Here is a 23,350-nt window from a genome sequence, read left to right as displayed (position 1 = left end):
TAAAACCAGCGTGGAATATTTGTCCCATAGCTTTATTCATTTTGTAATTGGGTAACTGACCAGGCGGATTATTTTATAGTTCTGACACTGCCTCACGTTCCGTTAGCCTTATTACTTGTCGGACTTCGTTGAGCCATTTTATGTTGCCCAATTTGCACAGTGAAGAAAAATGTGTGCAGTTTATTGCACTTTACAATCCTATCCTGTCAATCCACCCCACCCAACTTCCAAGAAAAGGAACTTTGTCATCTAACATGACTTTTCCATTTCATAATCTCTGAGCTAATGTCACTGTGATGGTGAGTGCACACCGTGGGGTAGGTGCGTGGGTGGATCGATCTTTGACGACTGAAAGTTAAAAGGCGCAAACTCTTACAGGCTCGCACATCTTACCCTTCAAACGAATCAGAGAGGATTGATTTTAAATGGGTTTATATGGACGAGTTTATATGGTCTATTCTTCCTTATGCTCAGACAAAAGTGGCTTGAATCTTTATGAAAGTCTGTTTATAACAGTACAAAGTCATGACTGAAACGGTTCTTAAGAGGTATTAGAGGAATGCTCTACACAAGGATCGTTTTCAGACTGTCACAGATAGGTGACATTTTAAGACAACTCTTAGTACAATGGGTACACTTAATATCACGTTTATTTTAATATTATAAAAATGAAAGGATTATGGACAAATTGTAGAATGTCTACCATAGATTAGGAAATATCTATACTTGATTTGCAAATCTTTGGTCTGTTTTCGGGTTTCTTCAAAGTCGGGTAATTTTAACGGCATTTTAATAATCTTTGTTTGCTTGCTTCTTTATTTTGCATATTAATTTCTATCACCTTAAATCAATTATTGCTAAACTAGAGAATTTGCAGCAGTTACGTGGATTCAACGCACAATTGTTATACAAAGAAGAAACAAAGAAAAAAATGAGTTCAATAATATTATACTCCCCTCCTGGCACAGACCCGCAAAAACGATTCACTCTGCGGACTGGTCAGCTTTTATTTATATGCTCCCGTCCAGTCCAGTGGAATAAAGCAATCAAAAGTTTATATTCCTCGTATGTCTCATTCGTGTAAGCTGCCTATGTCGCTAGAACTCGGGAATTCCGAGCTTTTACAAACACAAACACACTTTGCCATGAGCAAAATTCAAAATCACTCATGGTTACAGTAGTTCAGTTGTAAAAGGTCACTTTTGCCTGTCGCAAAAGAAATATTAATTGTGACCTCATTGAGCAGATATGTAATGTTGTTTATAAACAAATTATTTATTATTATTTACCATTATAACCATTGCTTTTTATAACTTAGTAGGTATAACGAAGGAGCGTGGCAGTGTTTTCGGTATACCTGTTTTACATCCGAGAGTTTCTGTTAAAGCTTACTTATGCAATTAACAGTAACAACGCAAACAAAATAGTAGCTCAGAGGTGTAGCTGATTGACTGATTGAGTGACAGCCTCAAAACATTAGGACGAAATGCAAGTTCTTGCATCTTCAGAGTGTTTTACATTTAGACACCAACATTAACCTCATCTTATTTACTGTTTATATCTTCTTCCTGCCGTCAACATCATCATCGGCACCATGCAAGAGGACAATTTCTTACATAAACATTCCCCCTTACTTAGCGTGTAGCTGTGGATTCCATTGAAGTAACCCTTTATTTACTTTGATATACGTTATAAGGATCGCTTATGTTAAGTAAATTTACATTTACATAGAGCCATATCCCGGCCCTTTGGGCAAGCTCATGGTGCTTAACAAAGAGTCGCACACACATGTATGTGAGTTTACATCCGGAATGTCTGAATTTTATTTTCATTTTGTCCATATTAGTTGCATTGTGCATACCATCCTGCATAATGTTTACATGATATCACCTGACTGCGCCGTAAGTTACCATCATCCAAGTATTTTTTTTTTCGATCATGACACCGCTTACCTGTAAGTTTACGTATACGTGTACGCTTCGTAAGTTTCTTCTTATTTTAATATACAACAGTTGAGGGTAAAATTATCACAGAAATATCTGGCACGAGGAAAATAAATCTTTGGATGCTTTATACTAAACCAATGTCATCGTGCTGTCTACGAAGTCAGCGAAACAAAAAACAAATTATTGACTGGATCTGTGGAACCCTTCCCTCTGGCCGAGTCTTCAGGTGTGTAACAGTCCTGTGGACATGCTCGTTCAGTTCTCGCAGTTGTCTCCCTCACAGTCCCGCTGTAGGCACTCGGTCGGTGATTGGGGAGATGGTCGGCACGTGCGTCGTGGGCATCGCGGCAGCAGCTCGTCAAGCGACGCCGGACATCCCGAGTGAGGAAGAAATCCATCACGAAGTTTCCAATTCCTTGTGCCGTGTCACCGATACCCTGGAAAAGAAAAGCACTACGGCCTGGTGACGGTGTTTGAACGATTTCGGTCAACATATTTTTTTTTACAGCATCTATTGTCGAACGATGTAGTGCAAGGCCACAAAATAGAAAGAAAGATGTAGAATACGTTAACAAAATAGTAACAAAGATGTAGAAGGAAGAACAATGAAGGACTCGCTGGGTTCCGGTAGTAAAGGGCGTTGACTGTCGATGTGGCGGTAACAATTGCAGAGTAAGGTTAGTGACATCAGGAGAATACTGGGAAGATATTAAGTAGTCTTTAGAATATGAAGAAATGTTATCATATGAAAGAGCAAAAGAGTGATCATCACTTCAGTTTATTTACTCCAGCTCAAGGACTCCAGCCAATAGGTCCAAACAGTTCGTACTTCAAATAACATTATATTCCGTCCTGTTGGAAACCAGAAGAGGAAGAAATCACAACAGATGCACATGTAGACATGAAGGTCCAAAATTTTTATCCAAATTGAAGCACGACCACAAAAAATAAAATCAAGGAGAGCCAAGCCTGTTAGGCTCTGAAAAAAATGTCAGTATTCGATTTTGGAGATGTTTTGCGAAACACTTGACAGCACATAATGCAACATAGTGGTGCCAGTTGATGAAACCACGAACTTACTGGACTGCTGGCAGACGATTTTTTTTCCAGTTAACTGCTACAACGAGGTATGAGACAACAAAGCTTCCGGTTTATTCACAGTCTTTGTTACGGCTCGCCGAGACTAACAGCGGAGAACTTCGCAAGAAGCTAAGCGTTGGTCTTGGCAGATAGACAGCAGTCCACCTATACACATCTACGATGAAACGGTTATACACGCGCACATCTGATTTTCAAACGATTTCTCTACTGAATGAAATCAATCCATAACTGTTGCTTTGACAGTTCTGCACTCTATAATTCCAAGCAGGATTTTCGTAAAAGAATTAAGAACACGCACACACACACACACAAACGCGCGCACGTGCAAGAGAGAGTGAGAGAAAACACGGACCTGAAGAGGAACGATCCAGGATGCGTTGGGCGAACTTGCGTAGACATAGTCAATCAGGCCGAGCAGAAACCTGACAGTGCCCCACAGACGCATAACAATAAAGACAAGAGGAACAAAAAGGAGCTTGGTGTTGGCATCGTTAAGGTTGTTTCGGCGCGAATGCCGCTCCAGGATGTCTGTCCTACTCTGTCACAGTTAACAGAATGAACAGGTTCTAGACAAGTCAATGGTTCTGCATGCAAATAAAATTAAACGCGCTAGAAGACAGCCACCGAAAACAATACAAAATGAGTTGATGGTTAAGAGAATAGACCGGAGGAGGAAAAGGAAAAAAGAAGAGAAAAAACTAAACTTTTATTTCTCACTTCTCTGATAGATTTTGACAAGTCTGTTTGGGTAGAGTAGGGTACGGGTGGCTGAAAGAGCGACAGAGGGATGCCCAGAACGTACCTGATGTCTCAGAATAGTTATCCTGACGACGGTGTAAAGGAAAACGGTGACGAAGTAGGCCGCAAGCTCCCAGGCTTTGCCTGTCAGGAAATTCCACATGACATTCAACTCTGCCTTGGGGTCTATCCAGCACCAGCTGGCCTGATGGAGGTTAAGGTCGTATCCCAGCACGCGACTAGCAAGGGCAGCTGTGGTGACTGCAGCTGTCCAGAGGAAACATTGACATCTGAAGTAATTTTTCTTCTGTCCATCCCTCCCTCTTTCCATCCATCCATCGTTCGCTCGTACCTTTCTTCATTAGTTTTCTTTGTCCTTCTATGGTTTCGACATAAATTTCAAAAATTTCATCATTCACTTCTTTCGTTCGTCAGTCAGCAACTTATACGTACTAGGAATACCCCAGCAGACCAACCAGATTGGATTCCAGAACTTTCTGGTGACGTGGGGTCGGTTGTGGACTATGGCCAAGTACAGGCTGAAGCCGATGGTAAGTGTCCAGAGGAAGGAGGCGATGCTAGAGAAGATGGTCAGGGCGCTGTGGGTCTCGCAGTAAGCCATGTTCCGGTGAAGTATCGCCGAGTCCCTGTAGAATTTCTTACTTATTCAAGGTGTAGGTATCACGAATTAATACTCATTTAGCCTTTATTTTGTCAGCCATTCAGGCTAGTCGCATAAAATATTGTAAAAGCGTATGCATGTATGGTTGCGAACTAGTAAGAAAGCACACACACACACATATAATTATATATATATATAGAGAGAGAGAAAGAGAAATCATGTGTTTCCGTAGAAAAAATAACGTATACTTACAGCTTATACAACTTTGAAACATTACCTTAATTCTAGTCGAGGGTTTCATGGATATCTTAATAATAAATACAACTAAACCAAAGCTGTACAAGTAGCGGATAAGTCATCATCCACTGTCCAAGCGGCCATAATTCGCCTGTGTATCAACTGGCTGCAGTTTATATGTGTACTTTAACACTTTTTCAACATATGGAATATTGGTCTAAAATAGTAGACGATTACAGTATAAATCGCACGCAGGAAACACTTGTAACATCAGTGATAATATAGATAAGCATGGAATGGGTACATGTGTCCTTTCAATCAAGGAAGAGAAATTAGAAAGAAATTAGATAAATCGACAAAACAGTAAAATATAACTTTCCCAAAAAATTTTGTTAGACTATGATCCATCGTCGGGATTACCCACAATGCCACCACGTGTAGATGACATCCAAATATTCAAACCATAATAACAACGACTGCACCCAAGTACTACACAAGCTCTACACAGGGTGATTCAAGCGTTTAATGGTCTCCTACCATAACAGAGGAGTGCACTTTTCAGACAAACCCTACTCTTTACGTAAAGTATCCGATCAGACTTCTGAAAAGTCTGCATTTATACACCTGAACCGAAAGTTGTATACTGCTAAAGAACCAATCAGAACGTACAACATGTTTGGGAACAAATTCACGCAACAGCGAAACTGAATTAAACAATTTTTTCATCTCCTCTTTTAGGTCAATAAACCTCTTTTCAACAGGAAAAAGTATTTTACAGCATTAAAAAAATAAGGTAAAAGACCTTAAAACCTATTTACAGAGAATTCTGAATGGTACACCGTGATCAGGATGTGTTAGAAACCAACCTTCGGATTCCCTTCCACCACAAATGAATTTTGAAGTGGTTGTTATTGCAATGGTCAAGCAGTTTATTTTCTGTTATTCAGTGAAAGAATGAATAGCCTGAGATAAAGAAATCAAGTTGATAACGACAAAAAAGAATATCAGCCAAGATGAGCTTCCTAATTCCAGTGGCAGAGCGAAAACATTATCAGAAACAGTATCAGAGAGAAGTAACTTAATGCAAGTGAAGTGAATCACTAATACAAGAATGCATCGTGATTATATGCCTTTGCCTGTCACAGCTGTGATTTGCCACAAGAAATGCAAACTGCACAATGCAGCACTTCTACCATCTCCTGACAGTTATGGAACAGCAGCAGTAACAACAACAGCAACAGCAACAGCAACAACAAAAGATGGAGGAAGACGAAGAAATGTTTGTGTGGAAATGACAGTAAAAAGAAAACGCAGACAACTGAAGAATTTTGGGAAGAAAATAATGAAAGAAAGAAGAAGCAAAATCAAAAGAAGGATAGAAAGAGACAAATATAGAATATCAGAAAGAAAGAAAATGATAGATATGTGGGGGAGGAGGGAGGGAAGAGAGAAAGAAAAAGGGCGGAGAGAGTTGGTGGTGGAGGGACTGGTGGTTTCCTGCAACTAATGCTGTATCACTGCAAAGCAGACGGTTTTGTACGTCAATTCCAGATTAAAAAAAGAAAAGATTTAGAAATTCGAGGAATCTTACTTGAAGAGATACCACAGCACTCCCATCAGATTGCCGAGGGCTGTGAGGAGATCCGCTACGCTGAGCTGCACGAGCATACCGCGACCAGTCGTACGCAGAGGGCGATACGCGACGTGCAGACCGATGATGAGCACGCAGCCCACCGTGGACAGCACTGACGTAATCATGACCACTATGACGTAGGCCATGTCCATGTCACTCATCACATACTCTGACGCGGCGGTGGCGTCAGAAATATTTTCCGGCGACGGCGACGTCATGGTGCGAGGGCCGTCAGACGTCAGACGACGCAATGACAGCCACCACTGGCGTCCTCAAGCTAAACGACGATGTTTGGGCCGCCATCATCCCGATGGTCGCGCCATGCAGAGGTTCTTCCACCCTAGTGTCAAGGAGACAATGTGTCCACGCCGTCCTCTTCCTTTTCGTCTGATTTTTGTCAGATTCGAGTTAAACTTTCTTCTAATACTAGACTTTCATTGCCTACACGTCAGCTCTAATAAACTTTCGCAATATATTTCTCTCTTTCTCACTCACACACACACACACACAAATATACTCACACACACACAAACAAATACACACACAATTACCGCAAAATGAGGATAATCAAATTATATGTCCTGAACGAAAACAAGCTATGGATGATTTAAAACAAAATTACACCAAAACAATTATCGTGTCGATTGCCTGAAGAAATGAACACCCTCTTATTATTATCATCCTTTATATTTTTTAAACTCGTAACCTCTTGAAAAAAATTCAATTTTCGGAATAGTTTACTTGTGTTTTCCTTTTTCATAGCTCCGACTTTGTAGGGTTTGATACCGTCCAGATACTCCACCTCTCTGTGTAATAATAATAATAACCTGGATTTAATTACGTTTTTGCGCAAACTACTCAAGTGCAGAGCGAAACTAAACCAAGCAAACACCAGCAGATACATCATTATGAGCTGCTCGGTTCCCTTAGCAACCGGTTCATGCCTTGCACGAAGTTTGTAAAAGATCCATTTTTTCGTTCACAGCAAGCATAAAAAAATGTTTTCTATATTCTCCACTGACAGCACATGTCCACCAGCAGCTTCGATCCATTATTAGCTAATACCCACTAGAAATGCTCGGACCTTCCAGGGTGCTTTCGTCATACACAGGCCTGACTGCACCCGACTGTCGATGGCGATGCTGCTAATCTTATCGCCCGTGTTTTCCGTTAACAGCGGATAAGAGAAGTTTTGTGTTGCTGTCGTGAGAAGCTTGCTTCCATTAGGCAAACACCATGTTTCCAAAAGTAGTTTCGGCCGTTTTAGGGTTTCAGAAATCCCACTTTAAAAAAGATTGATCGGAAAAAAGCGCCTGACTAGATAAAGAAACGCATTTTCTTGATAAAATTAAATAATAATGGCATTCGTGCAGTTTTTTTTTTCGTGAGATATTTCGATCAAGTAATTGCAAGCAGAATGAAATGATAAAAACCAACTGAAATATTTGAAGAAACTGTAATTAGCCAAATAATTTGGAAAAAGAATGTTTACTGAACTGAGATAAAATATTGTTTTCTTTTAAAATTCTTATAAAAATTATTTCTCCATTGAATTCAAACTTTAAAGTGATTTTATTTATTTATTTTTTTTGTTTAAATAACATCCATAATTCCTTACGATCGTTAGAAAGGCGCACACTAACGCAAATAAACTGGGGAACAATTAGAGTGGAAAGGGAATGATGACAACATTTACTGTCAGAAGATTTATTATGAAATATTCCAGAAAAATAGTTCCTTTCCTTAACTTTTATAAAACTAGAAAGAAAGGGACGGTTTGGAACACTTACCAAAGCAGATGGAAGATGTGAGAAGATATAAGAATCGAGAAGACAATAAAATTGTGTGCGTGGAAAACACGATAGGACCCGCTTGTTATAGCCATCACCACTCCATGCTCGGCCATCAGTGCTACCTTTGTAAGTTCCGCTATTTTCAAATACTAAGTTTCAACATCAGGTAAGCGTGTACAGGTAAGTCAACGTCCACCCACCACCACCACCGCACACGTGGACATTCTGTGCTGTCGTGTCAGAAAAGCATCGTCGTTCCTTTATTATTTATTATTACCTTACTTCGTATTCGTCTTTTGTGTTTATACCTTCCATTATATCTCTGCATTACAAAAGAACCTGTATTTTTTATCATTAGCTGACTAAGCAGACTACCAGGGTTGTTAAATTTACGGGTGTACAAACGGTAAGTTTTCAAATTTATGTCACTTCTGAATTAAAATTTAATTTAACATTAATTGAACAGGAAATCCCGAATTTCAGGCGATTTCCTAGTTATTCGTGATTTATAATATAAGAATATTTATAATGACATGCTTGGCACTAGAATTTCACAGATGTGAAATTCTGCAATAGCCCTTTCGTATACTCATTCCAAAGAAAATATTCATATGTGCATATTATAATAAAAGCAATTGTCGACTGTTGTGCAAACATATTAGTGAGAAATAGATGCATTAATTGATTTTGTCGACAGTGATATGATGGAGACCTAGAAATTACTAATAGTTCATGAGAAGTCCTGGGTATTGGGAACCTGGGCTTATTCATGAATGCATACAACTTTGAGATGAGAGGTTTCGTCGAAAGGTAAATATTATAATACTCGAGCAAAGTTACTGACAACATGAATGTCAACATTCATAAGTATTTACTAATGTGTCACAAACCTAGTCCTTACTAATGTGTCAAAAAAAAAAAAATCTGCTCCAGGAGTACTTCTAGGTCTTCCAGGTGTGGTGAAATGTGTCAAAAAATATGTCAAACGCAAGGCGACAAAAATCTACACTATTCCTTTTTTGAAGACTGATAAGACATTCTGAGTGAATACCTCACCAGCTTTGTGACAGATAGATGCAATAACATTAACTTTCTCCTCAGTTTGCTATCTCTATCTACGATGTACCTATTGCCACAGCTGAGTGCAGTTAATTACCCGTTACCTGCTTCAATAAGCCAGGAAGAGGTCAAGCTAATGAGCCGAGGGAACGGTGACCGCGAGTCAGAGGGTGACCGGCGAGAAGCATTTTCCTGTGTCTTTTATACCGAGTTCACAGTCACCTGCAAGCAAATTGATCGGTTCCTCTCCAAATTAGCTGTTCACAAAGAAAAGAGGCGGAGCCTTCATGGAAAATTAGGACCTGACAAACACGCAAAAAAATCCAAATTTCCTTTTTTACTCGGTAAAAGTACATTGGAGTGTGTGTACACTCAAACTAGGTCTTTATTGATGCATCTGCAACAGCCACACCGAGGGTGCACACACCCTTCAACACGAGCGCACAGAATCCAAAACTTTGTACTAGTAAACTATCGGTTTTCTACAACAGTTCTTACACAATTTATCCACTGTTTGTTTTTATTTTATGCACATATTTGTGTATCTGATCTCTCTCGCACTAAGGAGGAAGTACTATTGGACTATTGTCGCCACTCTCCTAGAAAAAAAGCGAGAACATTGAGAGAGAGATTGATTTTGATTTATTTATTTTTTATTAATTTCCTTTTTGTTTCAACATAGCTCCAGCAAATATGCGAGCATCTGTCGCTATAGTTACATATTTTAAAACAGTACCAAATATAAAAAAAGCAACCGATTTCGTTAAACACATGCACTAGGAGCTCTATAAATAATATGAATATAAGATCCTACACGGCATCTGGATATATAACCACTTACCCCCACACAGAAAGAGAAAAGCAAATAACCTGGATTAGAAAGTCCATAAAGACTGGAAATCGTTCATTCTAACTACTACTGTATGTCTGTGTATTTTCGATTAAAAAACTTTAAACAGCAGTGTGAGAAGTGTTTTTCTATACACGCATAGTTTGGGAAGGACGAAAGAAGGAAAATGAGGGAAGAGTAGAGGGGAGGGGAGGCGATGAGAAGGGGACTAGGGGAGACCACCAACTATTAGCGATGGCACAGTGAGTACTGTGTAGTCGAGTTGAACCTGAGCTGGCAATCAGTTTCCAATACCAAGGTGTTGTGTAGTTCAGATCGGGATTACGGAAGACCATGCGAGCAAAGTCTCCGAAACTTGTCCAGCAAGCATGTCATGGATGACCTTTTGGTTTCCATCATATAATTCCACTTCTTCACTGTCCGGGATTCTCTAAAGTCTGATGTCACGGTGAGTAAGAGAGGGAGGCTTGATGTGGCTTAGTATTTAGTGCACTCGACTCTGGGTCAATCGGTTTCTAGTTTGTCCCCTTTGCACAAGAAGCGGGTACCTGACTTAGCAGTGAAGATCAAGGTAGGAAAGGTGAGGGTTCCGCCTTACACATGCCCACGGAATAGACAGGGTGAACCATTCACATTCACTACCCCGACATCCACTAGGCTCTTTTCTTTTACCTTTTAAAAATGCTAAACAAGTTTTCGTGTATATGTCATTTTTAGTATTTCTACACACTGTTTACACTAGAAGATGAGTGATGCAGTCTGTATTTAGACTACAGCATCAAACACCGCCCGCGAGCAAACAAGACCCCGTTCACAAGTAATATTTCTTGAGGCTTTCATAAAAAAATCAGTTTGTTATCAGCAGATTAACGACGAGGAAAGCGGAATAAACTGCTAAAAACCCAAGGTCTTGGACATTTGCAGCTAGAGAATATCTGTCAGAGTCTGGCCATGTCGTCATAGTGCTCAAAATAGCACATTGCTCACTTCAGTGCTCCTGGCCAATGGGGTCTGTGATTGTTGGCATTCATCACACCATACATATTCCAGCCTAAAGGTAGTACCATGTGACCATGTCAACTATTGCAGACCACATGTCATCCTAAATGCATTACAACGCGGTCATTTGCAGAACGCGCCAGTTCGATACTCGTGTAGCGCAGAAAACTTCTCTCAGACGACCCTAGCTGTCGGAAAGGCAGGGAGATGAAGAGATAGACAACACCCTCAAGTAAAAGTGAGGACTGTAACAGCTCCCTCCCTACGACCTGAAAAAGTACCTTTTATCTATTTATTTTAAAGATGAAATACATTTCAATATAATGAGCATCTCTTGAAATGTCTGTTTTTTTCTTCCAGTTCCCTTTACCGTAAAAATAACCGATTGGGTACATTTTGAGGTACGGGACTTGCTCCTGAACATAATTATTTGCTTTGTTCTAAAGACCAGTCGATGGAGAGAGATCTCTGCAACCTCTCTCTGCTTTTTTTTTCTTCTGAAGACGGGAGTGAAAACGTACACACTTGTATCCGGAATTTAATGATTGTGAAGCTTGAAGTATTCTCACTGGCTGTTTGCCGACTATTTTCCTATGACGATTGCTCTAACTTAAACAAAATTAAACAATTGAAAGGATTTATGGAAGCGGAGAACATCATCTTTTAAATTACGTTAGCAAATATCAGACGGAGTTGATGACAGAAGGTGGGTGGAAAGTGCGAACTTCCTTTCTCGGTCTTCTGTCACCTTTTATTTTTTAGTATGTCATCATCACTAAACGAAGCAGAACGTATAATTATATGTAAAAAAAACCACATTTATGAGAACATAACATTGAAGATTAAAAGAATAAAGCAATGGCTACACTTGAGGAGGTCAACATTGACTAACTGTAACCTTTGCGTGTAGTCTGTGACTTGAAGTGTAAACGCTAGTACTTCAAAAAAGCATGTAGCAAACAGTTGAAATGAACTATTAATGAATTAAAAAGTATTGTATTCAGTTACAAACTGTTTTTGAAACTGGAAATTGAAATGGACGTTGACAAACCATTCATGAACAGCACCGGAATCGTGCTGATATCGATTATCGGATGATTGAATGGATTATTGAATCAAGAGAAAAGGATAGCGTGTTTGACACGGAGTCGGATACACTACCTGGTAGTCATAGTTACCAAGGGATCGCTCTGCAAACCTGGGCCAGAATTTGTGCAAACAGAGAGAACTTTGCAAATCCTCTCGTGACGACCGATAAGGGGAACAGGAAGCGTGAGCTGCGCATACCTGAAGGAGGTACGATGGAGGGAAAGAGAAATCGAATTTCGTATCAGTAGTCGAAGAGGCCCAGCAGGAGCCATTCCGGGCCTCAACAGGTCAAGGGCGATGAAGTCAAGAAACAGTTTGACATGACATCATGAGAGTCACCTACTTTCTGGATATGTTTTTGGCCTGAAGCAAAGGCTTGTAATACATGCATTGAAGAATATACTTACAGTCATCTAACATCACGCATGCACACACACACACACACAAACACATGTTGGGGTAAATAAACATAAAATGTACCTCCAGCCAACCTTACATGATTTAGCCGTAGATGACAGAAATATTGTGACAGAATTGTTGAGTTTCAGACAAACGGTGTTGATATGCGTAGGTTTGAGAAAGGACCCCCCCCCCTATATATATATATATATTCATATATAACACAGATATACTATTTTGATTTATAAGATTTATTAGGAAGAATAAGTACCTCTCTCTTGGTTATGTCGACTTTCGCCTGACAGGCTGGTGTGAGATGGTCTGGTGTTCCACATTGTCCACACAATGAACGACTACCAGGACGAGACTTAGGTGTACAGCCCCTCTCTCTCCCAAAGAGATGTGTCCTCTTTTCCCCAGATGTACTCAGGACAACAAAGGGTTAAGATCTGGGTTAAACTGTCTTTCATAATGTGTCGTCCCATGAATCCCGATTATCGACTCCTTTTTTTTTTTTTTTTTTTTTTTGGAGGGGGAGAAGAAGAAATGCGGATGTGGAAGTCTGGGAGGAAAGATAACACTCTAGTACAATAAGAGTGTAGCGAATACTGTAAACAAGGAAAAATAGTGTTTGTACGACAGAAAAAAATCCTGGGCAATGCTAGCTGAAATGGATTATGTGGTCCTGGGCCGTAGACGTTTCTTGTTTCTTTTTAAATTCGTTTTTAATATGTTGAGGTCGGGGAGTTAACAAAAATTGATAAGGCTTTAGCTCCGTCCTTTGTAGGGGGTAATGTCCATTACAGGGGTAAGAAGTTAGAACTTTCCTGGAAACATGTCTGTTGTACCAAATGGTAATCAAAGGTGTTAAGGAGCATGGGGAGGTAATGATGAAGCATGCGTTTTGCTGTCGTGGGAGAGTGAGGGAGATGTGTCACTGCCAGACATGGAAGGAAGAAGGGGACATCAGCATGTCTAGATGTAGTATCAAAGAAACCACTCTTGTCTTCCAGCCACTTTTCCATGTGGTGAATTCTGCAGACAGACATTAAGATCCACGAACAAAACAGCTTCTTCACAGCGAAATGGCTTTCGACTTGGTGGTGGTTCCGGCCATGTTCTTAACTCACTCAATTATGTGCAGACAAAGCAATGGGCTGTCGTTAAGTCTTTACAGGTCGCTCCTTAGAGACAGCCCTCAGACAAAAAAAAAAAAAAAGAAAAACCATAAAAGAAAAGAAACTTTCAAAGCTTCTTGACACCTTCTGTGCATGGATATGTTCACAGATTTGTACAGAGTAGGGTTCTTCATGGTGATTTCGGGGAACGGTATCTTGCACTGAGCGATCAGCCACTTGAAAGTAAACATTATAGTTGGACATTTAATCTTTATATCTTATTTTTGTAACGAGCAAACCGATTTATAAAAAAAGAGAGAATAGTTGATAGTTGTGGACAATCACGAGTAAAAAAATTACCGAAGGGACGCAACCATTGTCGCCTTATTGTGCATCAACCCAGACTGGAGTTGTCTTAGCTTTGAGGACCAGGAAATCTGAAAATGCAAAGCGCATGCTCACACCCACGGGTGCACGCAAATATAGATATATAAGTGTGTGAGGTCATGAGAGTTAAACAATCATGTTTAACAGAACGTATTGCTAAAATGTATTTACTATAATTTACATGTATAAAGAATGTGATCATGCGTGGTCACGCAGATACCGAGACGAGCAAGCACGTTCATGTGTGTATGTGCGCGCGCGTGCGTGTGTGTTTATTGACATTAAAGAAAGTACAACAAAAAAGGTTTGACAAAAAGCATGATTCTCCTGATTTCACTCATTCCAATAATTTAATGACTTTTTTAACACAAAGAACCAAGCTAGCAACCACGTGACCAAGTATAGCCAGCCAACCCACTGACCCCCTTCGAAGAGATAAAGTGCAGCAGAAGCAACTGAACAGAATCAACTGTATTGTCTATTCTTGGACACGGTTGTGAGATTTGCATCTACCTGTCCACCTGGACAATGCTGGTTCAGCGAGCATCTGAATCCTGTAGGTCTCATCAACATCAAACCTAAAACTCGCCGTCTGTGATGCGGTCACTCGAGGTTGCATTCGGTCCAAGTCTCTGCAGGACCGCCACGGATCAGCAAGTGATCACAATCGAGCATTAGCCAGTGTATACGCTCGTTAGCCACTGCGATCCCGTGATTAAAGTACAATCAGGTGACAGACACAAACGACAAAATGGAGTCGATACGCAAACTGCTTTCTGAGCTGCGCAGAACACCAATTTACACCGGGAAAATAGCTGGTGAGGTGAAATACTCGAGACCTGCACAGGTAGCATGCAATTAGGCAAAAGGTCGGTCGCTTCATTTTATCGTCGCTCTGTAAATGGAGTTTGTTAGATTGTGTTTGTCCCGGCAAGACGTCACTCTTGGTACACAGCACGTGCTTCACCTTGTGTTTTTATGATTATGAGCACTTGATCGCGCTTTTTTTTTTATGAATTAATACACGTCTTCTACAGCTCTAATCCAAAATAAAAATCTTTCTCCTCCTCCTCCTCATCATCGTCATTAACGCATCAAAAAAGAGGAGAAAAAAAAAAAGGTCTCATGGACGGTCAGATAAGAAAACAACGGGCGCAGTCTACATGTTCCGATACACAAAAATACAGGTAGAAGAAAGGTTGATGGTAGTGTAGGAAAGGGGAGAAAAAAAAACAAGTGCATGAAATAAAGGAGTGAGAAAGGAACGGAGAGATAGAGAGACAGACCTTAAGCCGCAATAACACTTTTCCCAGTAAGATGGCGACAACGGTTATAGCAAAATTCAATTTTCTTAACAAGAAATTAAACAAGATACAATACTATAATCAATGCAAGAGTGACTAACCTGAACTCAAGACTTATCAGCCCTTAACTCTGTCTTTCTCGGTCTACCACATACTTTTCTTACTTAATGTGGTGATAATTCATTCAGGTAGCATCTGTAACATTGCTGTGTGTGGTCATGAAATTCCAAACTGTTGTTTATCCCTGCCATTAGACACTGTTGAATTAGTCTGAAATTCTTCCAGTGTGTCATTTGCATGTCTTTTGCTTGTTAAATTTGAGGCGGACCCTTTGTTTCTCTGTGAATCATTTTCACGTCTCCTGCACCTGACTCCCACCAGAGGTATTTTCTTTATCTACATACCTGTATTAATTCAATATCCCAGTATACCTTCGCCTTTCAGGAAGAGTGGTTCTTCACAAAATTACAACAATACACAATTCAAAATAAGTAGTATCAGCGGATATATGATGGAATATGATCAAACTACATGAAATGCATTAATTTAAGAAAACAACGACGATTAAGAAAAGATGAATTAAAATATATGAGCGAATGTATAGTAAGAGTTCACATTTCATAATCAAGAGAGAACTGATAGACCATGAAATTATGAAATAGAATTAAGTCGAGATTCACAATGAAAAATACTTAAAGAAATTTACAAAACACTCATAATTATTATAAGTATGTAGTAGTCTTTTCTTCCTTATGTGTCATTTGATTAATAACGGTATTATTTGTAGAAAGGGACCTTTGATATAACTGAGGGCGGCCTCGAGATAACTGCCATATACAGCAAAAATAAAATCCTTGATTCTGGTAAGTTTTAACAGTCTTACTGTGGCACCTTATACTGCATAGCATGGCAAAATTCTTGTTATTGTTAATTCTTCTGGTCTTATGTGTATATTCTGCTGTTTGTGTATATGTATGTTGCTTAAATTTTGAATTATTTTATTATTATTTAGTGGGTTGTAAAGTATATATATTGTGGAATTAAAAATGTAAAAAAGAGCAAAGAGCATTTGAGACACACTGATGAGAAATAAGAATGATATATATATAAGGATATAAAAAAGAATAAGGGCGAAATTCTGTTTATCGATTTTCGTGTCATGTGAGACTCTCCTTGTATAAAATACTACAAGAAACAAATAAATTTATTTAGGAACGTGTGCATTGCTGGCATCAGTGTAGCAAGGATTCAGAAGACAGATGGTGTTGGTGGACACATGGCAACTGACTGAACCGAGAGACAGACCGAGGGACGGGGCTGGCGACCTCTCTTGTCGAAGCGTGACCTCAGTGACCCCAGTGATCTCAGTGAGTACAGGTACTCTCTACATGACAAATGTTGTCATAGTCTTGACAGTCTGAAAGAGCTTTGAGAAGATGGAATTGTTGTCTATCTGGGACTACGGTGATGTCGCAATAGTGAAGGGAGATAAGCGATGCTTGATGCACTTTTTTGGCAGAAACAGCGCATGCGCACTGTGGACAGGATGTAGCTCGGACCTGTCTCGCCTGCGTCTGGACAGAATTCTGAAAGTACACCCAAGGTCTGATGTTTGGCTGTGTCACTGTGATATATAGACGGTAGCGGAAGTCTTGGAGCTCTCCTGGCGGTGTTCGGGTGAACCACTCACTAATCTGCTGGTACGAACAGGCAGGAGGACGGTCATATCCGGTAAGTGCCGGCTAACTTGGTGTTAGGATGTCGTGAGGTTGGGTCTGTCCCCGCTGCCACCATAGTGCTGACCGCCACATACGTAGATGACGATCAGAGGAATCTACCTGTCGAGGAAAATAATAAAGTTAATGTTGTCTGAGACACATCAGTTCATGGCATAGCAAGTTCTGATGCATGGCACATAATGAACATAGTCTACAAGTCTAAACTCAAAACATAAATATTCGCATTAGAATAGCCAAGACTAGCACATCATTCAGAAATTGGTAGATGATGATTGTCATTTATTATTATTTTTATTACCCGTTAGGTGTTTATCTTGTACTTCTGTAATGTCTGCAGCAAAAAAAAAAGTCCTTATTTTTATGTAGGAAGGTGAGAGGATAGGTATATCTAACTGCTTTAACAATACGCGGTAGCAGGATGACTTCACGTTTGAACAACAGAAAATATGGGAAATACTGTGTTGACTTGCAACAAACAATATGGGGTTACAACTTGGGGTCACGTTAAAGGCCATCACAACAGAGGAGAGAATCTTGTCCCAAACTTTAGTGTCTCTAGCCCAGTATGTGATGCTTGCTCACTTGTACCATTCATGCACTCTCATGTAGCATTTATTTGCGAATGGTAACTCAACATCGTAGGTTTCGTGATCTGGTAAATTTGCATAATTCTGTTACCACTTTAGACACGCAGTTTTGACCGCGGTCACACAGCAACTCGGCTGGAGCGCCATATTTCCAAATTAGTTTTATATCTCACTTGGGAGTATTTCATTGACGTCCGGTGTTTGAAGTAGAAATCATCATGAGTATGCACAGACTACAAACAGAATGGTGTCTGTTGCCAATGTCAGTTGTTGCCGAATATCAAATCATGTCTGCAGGCACATCCTGAAAGAGGCAGAGGAGGGAGGTTGATGCTGGAGGAAGGGAGTGTTTTAAAATCGCGTTCTAGCCTGTTAACAGTCTGGACACAGTTTTACATCCATAGACTGACCTGCCCATCAGTATTTCAGATGCATGTGATCAAACCAGCGGTAAATGTCTTTAGTGACCCTTAACCCCCACGCCAGACACTCGCGATAAGAGCGAAGAAGAGCATCCCGGGTGGCACAAGGGATAACGAGGTGCCACAGAATCTGGTCAGAGTTTTGTTTTCTTTAAGGTGCATATAAGTACTCCGTTGTCATCTAGCATAATCTTCAGTCCTTATCACCAGCTTTCTTGCTACCTTGTTATCGATCCTTAAGAAAGCTTTGTTGAAACTAATCAGTCATAGGGCCTAACCGCGAGTCCCTACATTTAAAAAAGACAGATTGCGGGGAACTTTTTCTGGGCAGACAATGGGTCCTGCTTCTTTTGCAGAAGACTCCCTTTGTTTATTTGATGTAATATCTGAGCTGCATGATGAGATAGTTGCTAGGTCTGCGGACTATCTGAGCATTATCTGTGGCGGGGGCGACAGAGGTGTCTGGTGCACGTTGACCACAAGAAAAGGTGCGACTGGACGTCTCATCAGTAACTGTGGGTTCTGGAAAGTGCTCCAGCCTTGTGATGTATAGGCCCTGTATATTGATTGACAATAAAAAATCTTGTAAGAATAGGGTCCAGCGGCCCAGTATGCACACGGCTATGTCTATGGAATTGTTGTATTATCGCAGGAAGAAGTGGTCTGTGACGACGCTAAACTTCTCTCTTCTCTCAGAAAATACTATCTCCTTGCCTTCTGCATCTTTTTGACCTGAAGTGTTATTTATTTATTATTTTTTCCTAACTTGTATTTGTTTTAGTTGTAGATTTTCTGCTTCACCCTCTGATCAAACCACACACACATTTTCGTGATTTCCGATGCCATTTCTTCATTTCATTCTGGAACTGGCGAGGCGTTTACATTACCAGTCGAAGGGAAGATCTGATGGAGAGGAAGGTGAACTCACCCCAGCAGGGCCGGTCTCCAACAGTGAACAGTAGCTGCTGTGGTTAAATAGCTTCACCTATTCATTGGCACAAGGATCGGTAATTACATTCATCTGTCGGGTTCACATGGCCAACCAGTTCCCTATCCAGGTTAGGAGTTTTTTGGGATAACTTACGATATAGATATCCTTTTCTCTCAGTGTCGACAATAAGATGACTTTTGGACCCTTCTGAGTTGTTTTTGTTGTTGTTGTTGTTGTTGTTGTTGTTGTTGTTGTTGTTGTTGAGCAAAATAGAGGGAAAAAATGAAAAGAATTTTGCCTAACGTAGGGAGGACCATCGACCAAAAAAGCGAGTGTGCCTTCAGTCCGAGAAAAGGACTCTGCCCGCCAGAAGGCGCTGCTATCATTTATTTACCAACGTGCCACTCTCCCACCTAAAGGAACTGTTAGTTTGCGATGACATAAGCTTTGCCTACAATGGTGATATCGCCAGTGGACCAAAATCAGGGAAATCAGGGTGACTGGCAAATATCACTGGACAGTGCCCTCGTCATGAGGCCTGTGGGTGGATGCGCGAGGCGCGGCGATGGCCGCGGGTGTAAACACTACTTGCGTGTCTGTCTGTAGGCGGCTACAAGCTGGTTTCTTGCTTCGTGACTACAGTAAAGAGCCATGAGGTGAGATCACTGCAAGAGCAAACATGGGGCAAAGGGTTTATTTATCCACAATTATAGATTTGTCATGGCCTTTCGTTTACTAAGTTGACAATACTATGTGGACTGATTTTTAAAAAAGTCATTGCTTAGTTAGGTGTTGGATATAATTATCTATAAAACATAATAGCATGGCTCGTATAAAAATATTATAAAGGGAATAATACATATAAATAAAGAATATAATATTAATATAATAAATAACAGTATCATCAATAATATAAGAAAAAACAATTATATATCTATAAACGTGAAAGCCAAAAATGAAGCTCAAATGGCCGAGTACATTCTAAAAATATAATCATTTAAATTGGAGATGAGCATAAAATAAGTCTTCAAGCTTCGACAGTCGTGCACTACAGACCCTAATTGAACCCCTTTCCCAAGGGGCCACACACAACTGGAGCTTCGGTGGAGATCGGTTGGGTATTGAAGTCCACTTCTTTCAGCCTTCGTGGATATTCTGTATAATGTGGGATGTCTGTTTGGTCTGGCTGTGCTTGCACTGGGCTGTGTCCGAGATGCCGATCAGATGAGCACCCAGACCACAGTACCCTGAAGTAGATGAGGGTCTGCTGGTCTGTCAGACTGTGGTAATGAGTTCTGCTGTGCTAGATATCTGCCATTCAGAAATGTGCTGTTAGGGAGGAGGGCTTTATGTCTAGTTTGTCAGCCTGAGGGACCAATTAGCGGTTAAACAATTTTCTTCAAATCATTATAAAAATAAATTAGTAAAAAAGGTAATTTTGTAATTTGCTTTGAAATATAATTTCTAATAATAACAGTAGCATTGAGGCTCAAAAGCACAGTGGTGGCTGTTTCGAGTCCTGCTATGGTCTGTGAGGGAAAAACTACCCTCGTCCAACCGGCTGTTGATCAGAAATAGATACCTCGTTAATCAGGGGAGATCAATGCAATAAAGGCGATGGAGGGAGTGCTTTTTTTCGCGTGCCATATGACATGCCCTTGGCACGTTGAGCCACTTAAGTTCACTACTGTCCACAAGCTCCTGACTTACAGCATGCCTTCATACCTGCTAACCTTCTTTGTCACTAGCTGATGGTCTAGGGCGCACGGTCAGCAGCCTCGGTGTGCAGCCATCATCTCAAGTGTGTAGCCAACCCTGTCTGAGGACTTTAACACCTGCCTCCGCGCAAGTCACGTGTTGGTGTTGGCTGTGCATCACTCACTGGCTACAATGGCTCGCTGGAATTTTCTAGAACTCAATCCATCCGCCCGAACTCTCGGTGTAACAGCTATCGCGTGATGAAAGACGAACCGTGCCCCGTGGCCCGGCCAATGAAGCAACTGGTCGACATTTTTAACCTCGTGTGTGGCGTCCATGTAAGGAGACTGATTTTGTCAGCGGCTAGACCATTCACAGTAATGCACTTTTGTAATGAAAAAAAGTAACTCATTTGCAAAGAACTAATGCAGAAAATAATGTTTTCAGGAAAGTTGCTTAAAAGAAAGTTCACAAAAAGTTCATGGCTAAAAATTGCGGACAGGTTGAAAAGTCGTGTTAGCGATGTTTTGATCGCTCAACACCAACCAGGGGGTCACCGGTGTACAAAAGTCTTGCACAAAGCGATCAGTAATGAAGATTTGCTAATCGCATTTTCGAGGTTCACTGGTTGCCCGTGGTAACCATCGCAGTCGACGGCTATAAAGACGCAGGGATGCCTCACTTACCATCGACAAACACGCGCACAGATTCCGACCACGAGGGTGTGACCACCACACGCGGGCCTGACTTTGTAATTACAGTGTGGTTTCAACGCGGTGCCCACGTGACCCGTTGTTTGATCTATCACAAGTACCCACCATTGTGACTTCTGGATTATTATTTGCAGAATATTACATTTGTCGCGGTTGAGAGACATTGTGATTTATCCTTTTTTTGTTTCGCAGACAGCCTACAATCCTGGCGGCCAACAATGATTATAGGAAACGCCATCCTAGCGACAGAGCTACCACAGACTGCTCCTGTAATGTATTCAAACTGCCCGATCTTCTCGGCTCTGACAGCAAGGAAAAGCCAGCACCAGGAGTGACCGCTGCCCTGTTGGATACTTACGCGTCCTTCCAGACTGAAGAGTTCGAAAAAAAGTCCGATTATTTCGATCCCAACTCTTTCGCGTTAGAGGACCATGCCATTGTAAACCGCAACATGACTACTTTTTCCGACAATAGGTATCCTGATGCCCCGAAGGCGAAGATGTCCAAGATCGGACCTCAGATGATGGGGACTGCTGAAATGAAGCTGAGGCGTGCGCGCGTTTCAGAGCGAACACGAAAAGCGCACGAAGCGGGTCAAGGACGAAGTGTCGTCGTTCTGCACTCAGACGAGCTTCACGGCCATCACCAACATCTACAACGCCTCATCCCTCCCGCGCCGCATCGGATGACCTCCCTCTTCTTCGCCATGTTGGCCTGGCTCTGCGTGCAGGTACGTGTCTCCTGCAAACATCTCAGGCTCAGCATAAGCGCCATTTTGAAATCCAGAACGAGGCTTATGGCTTGCATCAGGTAATCAGTTTACAAGATCTCTTAAAACGCGGCGCGATTGTTAGTGTAGAATGATGAATGAAACGCCTTAATACGGTTGGAGATTTTTTTATATATTTCTATTACAAATTCACTAAAGAGGTTGGACTATTTGTCTCGTTTTTTTTACCTTTACCGTTTACTGGAAAAGGCTTTGTTAAAAATTGGGTAGAAATCGTAGGAATAAGAACATAATGCATTTGAGTATGCATACGTGTTCTCCCTCTTCTTCTACATCTATCAGCAAACCTATGAATCACCTTTACAACAAATTTGTGTAACTTTTTTGATTAGCTTTGTCAGAATTTTTCATAAGTTTTTTCGGACTTTTTACTTTTTTCTATGCTGAGAAAGGAATATAATTAAATGAAAGAAAATGAATTAAGAAATAAGAAGCACCCTCAATGACATACATGCACATGCATACAGACACACCAGCCAGATTTTCAATGTACCCAAAAACTCATTCTCTTCGAACCTGTGTAGGACTGCTGTACCCATGCCATGCATGTTATGGTAAAGACGTGATCCACCTTGCTGCCTCGTCCTCCATTTCAACCACGGGGACATAAAAGCATGTTGTTTTTTTTTTCTGTCATACTGCTTTGTATGTTAAAACCCTAGGTTATCAAATAGTTTAAAATCAATACTAACGTATAATTCATTATAATTATTTACACACATCAAACAAAACGCTAAACTTCAGATACTAAAAACAGAAATCTTGAAGAATCAGAAATAGAAGAAGAGAATGATGGGCTACACATATGGTCAGAAGCCAATGAGAGAGCTGGAATGCTAATTATCGGTCTGCGTTTACAGAACTGTCAGTGTTTGTAACCTCTTCATTTCCCCAGGTAGAAAGATATTAAAGTAGTGTGAACTTGTTTGCTAGATGAACCGAAGAGCATAGTATGAATCTAAGTAGAATGCATAAGAGAAAGGGAGAGTGGTGATGCGAAAGTGAAAAATGATGGAAACGTTCTCCATAAATGGACGATGAAAAATGACAGTATGTGACGTCAAAAATAGTGAGGATAAAGACGGAGAGACGTCAGAACAAAAAAGATATGATAGCGCAGAGAGCAGGACCGTTAGAGGTAGGCTTTTAGAAGAAGGGGCTGGAGGAAGAGAGAGAAGAGGAGTGAGATAAGATG

At 40.7% G+C, this 23,350-nt stretch overlaps 2 protein-coding genes across 2 annotated transcripts in view; one reads left to right on the top strand and one right to left on the bottom strand.

Moving 5' to 3' along the window:
- Positions 1-2,786: 2,786 nt before the first annotated feature.
- LOC112554350 (G-protein coupled receptor 157-like) lies at positions 2,787-6,644 on the bottom strand. Its single transcript, XM_025222090.1, has 5 exons — positions 6,236-6,644; positions 4,239-4,432; positions 3,850-4,052; positions 3,400-3,585; positions 2,787-2,798 (listed from the first exon to the last, which is right to left on the bottom strand). The coding sequence occupies exons 1-5, from the start codon at positions 6,493-6,495 to the stop codon at positions 2,787-2,789; spliced, it is 855 nt and encodes a 284-aa protein (XP_025077875.1). The 5' UTR covers positions 6,496-6,644.
- Positions 6,645-14,722: 8,078 nt separating this feature from the next.
- Positions 14,723-23,350, top strand: part of LOC112554349 (amiloride-sensitive sodium channel subunit gamma-like) — an 18,572-nt gene continuing 9,944 nt past the window's right edge. Inside the window, 2 exon segments of the mRNA XM_025222089.1 lie at positions 14,723-14,789; positions 21,915-22,052. Coding sequence (XP_025077874.1) covers positions 14,723-14,789; positions 21,915-22,052 — 205 coding nt within the window.

Source organism: Pomacea canaliculata, linkage group LG13 (assembly GCF_003073045.1).
Source record: "Pomacea canaliculata isolate SZHN2017 linkage group LG13, ASM307304v1, whole genome shotgun sequence".
NCBI lineage: Eukaryota > Metazoa > Mollusca > Gastropoda > Architaenioglossa > Ampullariidae > Pomacea > Pomacea canaliculata.
Note: the sequence above shows the minus strand (reverse complement) of the source record. Positions and strands in the feature narration are given on the sequence as shown.

Excerpts from the sequence above, each read along its gene's own strand:
- LOC112554350 (XM_025222090.1), bottom strand. The coding sequence starts at position 6,495 with ATGACGTCGCCGTCGCCGGAAAATATTTCTGACGCCACCGCCGCGTCA. Across the intron at positions 4,053-4,238 it reads GGTCTGCTGGGGTATTCCTA|CTGCAGTCACCACAGCTGCC; the intron begins GTACGTATAAGT and ends TCCTCTGGACAG. Across the intron at positions 3,586-3,849 it reads TAACTATTCTGAGACATCAG|AGTAGGACAGACATCCTGGA; the intron begins GTACGTTCTGGG and ends TAACTGTGACAG.